Source organism: Cervus elaphus, chromosome 26 (assembly GCF_910594005.1).
Source record: "Cervus elaphus chromosome 26, mCerEla1.1, whole genome shotgun sequence".
Classification (NCBI taxonomy): domain Eukaryota; kingdom Metazoa; phylum Chordata; class Mammalia; order Artiodactyla; family Cervidae; genus Cervus; species Cervus elaphus.
Genome location: NC_057840.1, coordinates 26229712 through 26237647, shown reverse-complemented (window position 1 = coordinate 26237647; position 7936 = coordinate 26229712). Strand labels below are relative to the sequence as shown.

At 38.1% G+C, this 7936-nt stretch overlaps 1 protein-coding gene across 4 annotated transcripts in view; it reads right to left on the bottom strand.

Moving 5' to 3' along the window:
- Positions 1-2191: 2191 nt before the first annotated feature.
- VTA1 (vesicle trafficking 1) overlaps positions 2192-7936 on the bottom strand; it is a 68710-nt gene continuing 62965 nt past the window's right edge. For all 4 annotated transcript variants that reach the window (XM_043888216.1, XM_043888218.1, XM_043888217.1 and 1 more), the window contains one exon: positions 2192-3499. In XM_043888216.1, coding sequence (XP_043744151.1) covers positions 3354-3499 — 146 coding nt within the window. In that variant the 3' untranslated portion in view covers positions 2192-3353. The remainder of the gene's footprint in view (positions 3500-7936) is intronic.

The window sequence follows — 7936 nt, the reverse complement described above, 5'->3', positions numbered from 1 at the left end:
GGGATGGTCACAAGAACTTGGGAACACTGCACTTCAGCCTTAAATGTCAGCAGAATTCGGCCACTTTCCCCACTGCTATTAACAGACGACTCCCTTCCTCCAAGCACTTAAGTTAAAATCTTGCGATCAACCTTCACTCCTTCTATGCCTATGTGTCAGATCCGCTTTACCAGAAATACTGTGGCTCTCCTTTAAAAAAAATAGCCAGAAACCTATTACATCCTATAAGCTCCACTTCTCTCCTTGACCTAAGCCGTTGCAACATCACCTTAATTATCACAATACTCATTTATCTACGGCTGTGCTGGGTTAGCTGTGGTGAGTCGGGGCTACTTTTGGTCGTCCTGCATGGGCTCTCACCGTGGTGGCTTTTGTGTTGTGGGGCACAGGGTCTAGAGCAGGGCTCAGTAGTTGGTGTACCGCCTTAGCTGCCCGTGGCATGTGGACTCTTCCCAGACCAGGGATTGAACCCGTGTCTCCTGCACTAGTAGGCACAGTCTTAACTACTGGACCTCCAGGAAGTCCCACAATACTTTTAACTCATCCTGCAGCTTCCACCGTTGTCCACATTATGGTCTTTGTCTCAACACAGTTGACAATATGATCCTTTTAAAAAGTCTTACCAGGCTACTCTTCTGTCCAAATCCTTTGGTTCCGTGTCTTGCTCAGAGGAAAAGCCAAGTCTTTCATAAAAATCCTGTGCTTCTCACTCCTTCACCAGCCTTCCTCACTTTTCTTCTCTTCTCTTGTGACCTCCCTGTGCCACGAATGCTCTTCCTTTCCTTTTTCACTCAACGGTCACCTCAGTGAGGCTTATCCTATTTAATTGTGCACAGGCCCCCACACACACCCAAGCATTTCCCATTCCATACTCTGGTGTTCTCTAGAGGATTTATCACTATCTAATATGGAAGTTCCTAAAATGTGATTCCAGAACTTTCATATTCCTGTTGTTATGCTGATGGGGTCCAGTGACCACACTTTAGGGGAATCTTCCTCCTAGGCTCAATCTTTCTGATGGGAGTAGGGGTAAATTACTCAAACTTGAGGGGCCACCAGATTACCTAAAGGGTTTCTTTCAAATGCGACTAGTTGAATAGAATATATGATATTCTTTTTTTATTAAGTGTATCTATTCCCTCCCTATTAGAATACAACTCTGAGGCAGGGATTTTTTTTTCCCTTGTTTTCTGCTGTTTCCTCATGCAAAGAACAATACCAGGCACATAGTCACTGCTCAACAAAGACATGCTGACTGACCAAATGAAAATTACTTAACCCTAGTGATATGTCAGAAAATTTCTTTCTTCTGTCAGATTTTATATGCAGAATCACAAAGTTAAAAAACCTTTATAGTTCAATCTCTTCCTGCAAGAAAGCATTTTAAAGTAACGGGCTGCAGAGACAACTGGGACTTCCTGATATTCAGGAAATTAATTATCAATTTACATTATCATTGCAACATTAATGTTAGTAACAATAAACATTTATGGAATGCTACTATTTGCTGAGTATTTCATGTGCAGTATTTCACTTTTCATATTGAACTCTAAGGTGGCTAGTGGTGTCACCTCCATTTTACAGACAGGAGTTGCTATGACAAAGGCCTCTTCTCTCTGGTTTTCATAGCATCTTCTCCTCTCCATGTGCTCTCCCAAATGGGAGCAATAGGTTGGGTGTGAAATGGGAGGTGACAGCTTTCTTCCCAGTGGCAGACATGTTAAGACCTGAACTAAAATTTGCTGAGCTATAGTTTACATTTACCTTTTATAACATGAAAGATCATCCAAGTCATTTTTCTATTTCAATAAAGTTCCACAGAGCTATATCAGAACCCTGGAATTGCAGATGCAAATGTTGAACTCTACAAATGTTGTAAGAATTTAGCTGTGAAAGATATGAAAATATTTTTCAGGAAGCTTGTTTTTGGGGGGCTTGTTTTTAATAATAATTTAGAACCATTTATTCTGCATATTCATTCTATCAAACTGTACACAATAGCACTAAACTTATGCAAAGAAAAAGAGAAAAACATTATGAGTTAACGATTCATTTTCTTTCAAACAGACTGTTAGAACAGGGGTCAGCAAACTTTTCCATAAAGGAGCAAGTAGTACCTATTTTAGACTGGCAGGCTGTATAATTCTGTAGTCATGGAAAGCAACCAAGCACAAAACATAAATAGATATAATTCAGTTTCAATAAAACTTTATTTACAAGTGGCCAGCCCATAGACCACAGTTTGCTGACCCCTATGTTAAAAGATTCCAAATATTAGTGTAATGAATGAAATACACCAGATAAATTTCAGGTCCATCTGCCACATTTCTCTCATTTTATAAACTGTGACGTTAAACAAGTGACAATTTCAGCATGCAAAAATTGTCTGGTTCTGCAATAAGTCAAACTAGTTAAAAGAAACCTTGTATTTATTTTTTACACAGCACAAATGCAGGTGACACAGTAAGTTCATAATTCCCCACAAAAAACTTATAAACTTAACAACTGAGAATCATGTTCTTATCATCTGCATCATTCATAGCTATACACTCTATGGAATCCATTCCATAGCAGCAGAGGAGAACCTTAACTCAAAAGCACCAAGTTTCCAGGCATTACTACAAATATCTTGTTTTCACTCTCTAATACATGCAGTCAAACTGCCTAGGAAGCAAATACCAATTCACCTTAAGTGTCAGCAGGTAAGGGAAAACAGTTGAGCAACCAACATTATTCTTACGTCTAGAACTGACTCTTTACTTCATTATTTTTTCCTTTCATGAACATTTTACTTTTTAGTGTAGCTACATTTGAGTATAAACTGAAATTTGAATATAATCTCGTTCAGATTCATCTAAGAGTTTAGAACATTCATATCTGTTTAATTAATCCTGAGAAAACAGAAATATGATCTCTAATCTAGAATATTCTGGCAGTCTTTATTAAACGTAAGTTCAGAATTTTACAGCAAAGTGATTATGGTCTGTTTGTTCAAATTATAGATTATAAGATTCCTTCATTTATTTAGATTAAGATACAAAGCTAATTCCCAACACGTTTTATAGAAGTGTTTTCACTTCTTGAACAAGCAGGGTTCAGTGGGCATTTTAGGACCTTGCTCACATTAGGGAGCTATATACTCAGAGACTACTGGGTCCACTAAATGGACAATGAAAACTGGACGAGGCTGCTGATGAATACTTCAATAGGAATCTGATATACAGACACAGATTTCATTGTTACAGTCAATGGAACTGAAATCTTCCTTAAAACTGTGCTCCTGATAGGCTGAAGATAGAGTAGTGGACTGTTAGTTCTTTAAGCCAAAAATGCACGGATGTTGTACAAAGGCTTCACTCTCTGCCTGTCGTCAGTAGCTTGAGGGCCTTCTGCAGATTCTGCACTGCAGTGCCGACATCTTCATACTGCAGAGCGCTCCCAGCATACTTGCAGTATTTCTGAGCCCTAGCAAAGTCCTCTGGGGTTAGTCGGATATCTCCTAAGAGAAAAACAGAGTAATGAAAACATATATAAAGAATATAAAAAGTGTTATTTAGGTTAGGTAAATGCTTATACTCAAGATTACGGAAAATGTTTAAGTTTATATAAAAATATGAAGGTCTTTCCCCAACCCCTAGTTGTATCTGAATACATTTTCCTTTATGCTTTTAAATTTAATTATTAATATAAACTATGCATATGTCAGTGCATAATGACTTCTATGAGATTTTCTTTCCAGAAGTCATCAACTGGAAGTCTTTCTATATTGGCAAATTAACTGCAAAAAATTATATTCATATTCTGTATAAAATAAGGAAAGTAGCTTTGGTATTTATGTCAGAATTGCTGAGACTCTCTTTTTATGGAACAACACACACAGTCTAAGACATTCAAACCTCATTTGAACTAGAATATACATATAAATAAAACATTACGTAACAAACTTTATGCAAATATTACATATATTATCTAAATTTTTTTAAGCATGTGAAGGGTTAAGGATTAACTGAAACATATCATTAAACTACACAATCAAACCTAAACAATCCTTATTAGTTCTTTGTTCAAAATTGATTCTCATCAAGCTTTCTATCTAGATACACATATGTTTAACAAGGATAGACCCAGCCAAATAATTTGGGTAAAAAAAAAAAAAATACTGAAAATATTTAATCTAAGATTTAGATTTGAATATATAGTTCTAAAAGTGAAATTAAAAACTGACTTTGTGTCTTTGGAAATAAATATCATTTTCTTTATAGAAATGTTAATGAGGACCCTAAGAACTGATCAGAAGGCTGGGGGTACACAATACAATGAAAAGATAATATATTTTGATTCCCTTTCTAAATGAACATACATAAATATAATTGCTTTTCTCTTAGTTGCCTTTAACTTTGCCAGAAAATAAAGCATAAAATGAAAACTTTACTTCAAAGTATGTAGCAATTCCAGGTACTCTGATACTAAATTCTTATCCAAACTAATATTTTCTAAAATTTTCAAAATAGAATGCTGAAGTAATGTATCCTAAAGTTTCTAACCCAGTTGTCAGGCACTCGTAAGTGCTGAATAACTTCAATGAATGGCTATAAAAAAGCCATATTTACTTTAAATTATTAGGAAATAATTTAAATAACACAGAAATACAGAACAGACTATTGAACTCTGTGGGAGAATGTGAGGGTGGGATATTTCAAAAGAACAGCATGTATACTATCTATGGTGAAACAGATCCCCAGCCCAGGTGGGATGCATGAGACAAGTGCTCGGGCCTGGTGCACTGGGAAGACACAGAGGAATCGGGTGGAGAGGGAGGTGGGAGGGGGAATCGGGATGGGGAACACGTGTAAATCTATGGCTGATTCATATCAATGTATGACAAAACCCACTGAAATGTTGTGAAGTAATTAGCCTCCAACTAATAAAAAATTTAAAAAAAAAGAAAAAAATGTAAAATCCCCCCCAAAAAAAAAATATTAAGTTCACACAGAATCAAACATTAAATTTAAGATTTAAAATAATGTAAATTTAAAACATTTAAATTTAAAATTTAAAATAATGTACTTATACAATGCTTCCAAATACTTGTTGAGTATTCAAGATTACAATCATAGTTGGTCCTCACTGTTTGTGAATCACAGATTGTTGTTGTTCAGTCGCTAAGTCATGTCTGACTCTTTGCAGCTCCATGAACTGCAACATGCCAGGCTTCCTGTCCTTCAATACCTTCAGGAGTTTGCTCAAACTCATGTCCATTGAGTCAATGATGCCATCCATCTCATCCTCTGTCCCTGGCTTCTCTTCCTGCCCTCAATCTTTCCCAGCATTAGGGTCTTTTTCAATCAGTCAGCTCTTCACATCACGTGGCCAAAATATTGGCGCTTCAACTTCAGTCCTTCCAATGAATAATCAGGATTGATTTCCTTTAGGACTGACTGGTTTGATCTCCTTGAAGTCCAATGGACTCTCAAGAGTCTTCCCCAGCACAACAATTGGAAAGCACTAATTCTTTGGAGATCAGCCTCTTCTATCATCCAACTCTCACATCTGTACCTCAAAATCACTGTGGATAGGGACTGCAGCCATAAAACTAAAAAATGCAGAATGCTCGCTCCTTGGAAGGAAAGCTATGACCAACCTAGACAGTGTATTAAAAAAGCAGAGACAAAAAAAAAAAAAAAAAAAAAAAAGAGAGCCATCATTTTGTGAACAAAGGTCCATATAGACAAAACTATGGTTTTTCCATTAGTCATGTATGGTCCATAAAGGCTGAGTGCTGAAGAACTGATGCTTTCAAACTGTGGTGCTAGAGAAGACTCTTGAGCATCCCTTGGACTGCAAGGAAATCAAACCAGTCAATTCTAAAGGAAATCAACTCTGAATATTCACTGGAAGGACTGACACTATAGGTGATGCTCCAATCCTTTGGCCACCCGATGAGAAGAGCTGACTCACTGGAAAGGACCTTGATGCTGGGAAAGATTGAAGGCAAAGGAGAAGGGGTTGGCAGAGGAAGAGATGGTTAGACATCATCACCGACGAATCGACATGCTTTTGAGCAAACTCTGGGAGACAGTGAAGGACAGGGAAACCTGGTGTGCTGCAGTCCATGGGGTTGCAAAGAGTCCAACATGACTTAACGACTGAACAATAGTCCTCTGTCAAGATCAGATAAATCAACCTTGGAAAGGCACAGTTTTATCAATTAGGTATACAGGGATTTCTCTTTAAACCAAATAATGATTTTGTTTTCTCTAGGTTATTTCTCTAACTCCAAAAGATAATAATCTTATACCACTGTTTCTTGATTTATAAGTTTTTCAGATCAGTTCAGTCACTCAGTTGTGTCTGACTCTTTGAAACCCCATGGACTGCAGCACACCAGGCTTCCCTGTCCATCACCAACTCCTGGAGCTTGGTCAAACTCATGTCCACTGAGTCAGTGATGCCATCCAACCATCTCATCCTCTGTCCTCCCTTTCTCCTCCAGACTTCTATCTTTCCCAACATCAGGGTCTTTTCCTGATGCAGTTCTTCGCATCAGGTGGCCAAAGTACTGGAACTTCAGCATCAGTCCTTCCAATGAATATACAGGACTGATTCCCTTTAGGATGGACTGGTTTGATCTCCTTGTAATCCAAGGGACTCTCAAGAGTCTTCTCCAAAACCACAATTCAAAAGCACCAATTCTTCGACGCTCAGCTTTCTTTACAGTCCAACTCTCACATCCATACATGACTACTGGAAAAACCATAGCTTTGACTAGACGGACCTTTGTTGGCAAAGTAATGTCTCTGCTTTTTAATAAGCTGTCTAGGTTGGTCACAGCTTTTCTTCCAAGGGGAAAGCGTCTTTTAATTTCATGGCTACAGTCACCATCTGCAGTGATTTTTTGGAGCCTAAGAAAATAAAGTCTCTCACTGTTTCCATTGTTTCCCCATCTATTTGCCATGAAGTGATGGGACCAGATGCCATGATCTTAGTTTTTTGAATGTTGAGTATGAAGTCAGCTTTTTCACTCTCCTCTTTCACTTTCATCAAGAGGCTCTTTAGTTCCTCTTTGCATTTTGTCATAAGGTTGGTGTTATCTGCATATCCGAAGTTATTGATATTTCTGTAGGCAATCTTGATTCCAGCCTGAGCTTCATCCATCCTGGCATATCCCATGATGTACTCTGCATATAAGTTATATAAACAGAGTGACAACATACAGCCTTGATGTATTCCTTTCCCAATTTGGAACCAGTCTGTTGTTCCATGTCCAGTTCTTCCTATTGCTTCTTGATCTTTGTACAGATTTCTCAGGAGGCAGGTAAGGTGGTCTGCTATTCCCATCTCTTGAAGAATTTTCCACAGTTTGTTGTGATTCACACAGTCAAAGGCGTTGGTAGTCAATGAAGCAGTAGATTTTTTCTGGAATTCTCTTGCTTTTTCTATGATCCAGGGGACGTTGGCAATTTGATTTCTGGTTCCTCTGCCTTTTCTAAATCCAGCTTGAACATCTGGAAGTTCTTGGTTCATAAACTGTTGAAACCTAGCTTGGAGAATTTAGAGCATTACCTTGCTAGCGTGTGAGATGAGTGCAATTCTGCGGTAGTTTGAGCATTCTTTGGTATTGCCTTTCTCTGGGATTAGAATGAAAACTGACTTTTTCCACTCCTGAGGCCAGTGCTGAGTTTTCCAAATTTGCTGGCATACTGAGTGCAGCACTTTTATGGCATCATCCTTTAGGATTTGAAATAGCTCGGCTGGAATTCCGTCACTTACACAAGCTTTGTTTGTAGTGATGCTTCCTAAGGCCCACTTGACTTCACATTCCAGGATCTAGCTCCTGGTGAGTGATCACACCATTGTGGTTATCTGGGCCATGAAGATCTTTTTTTTGCATAGTTCTTTCATGTATTCTTGTCACCTCTTCTTAATATCTTCTGCT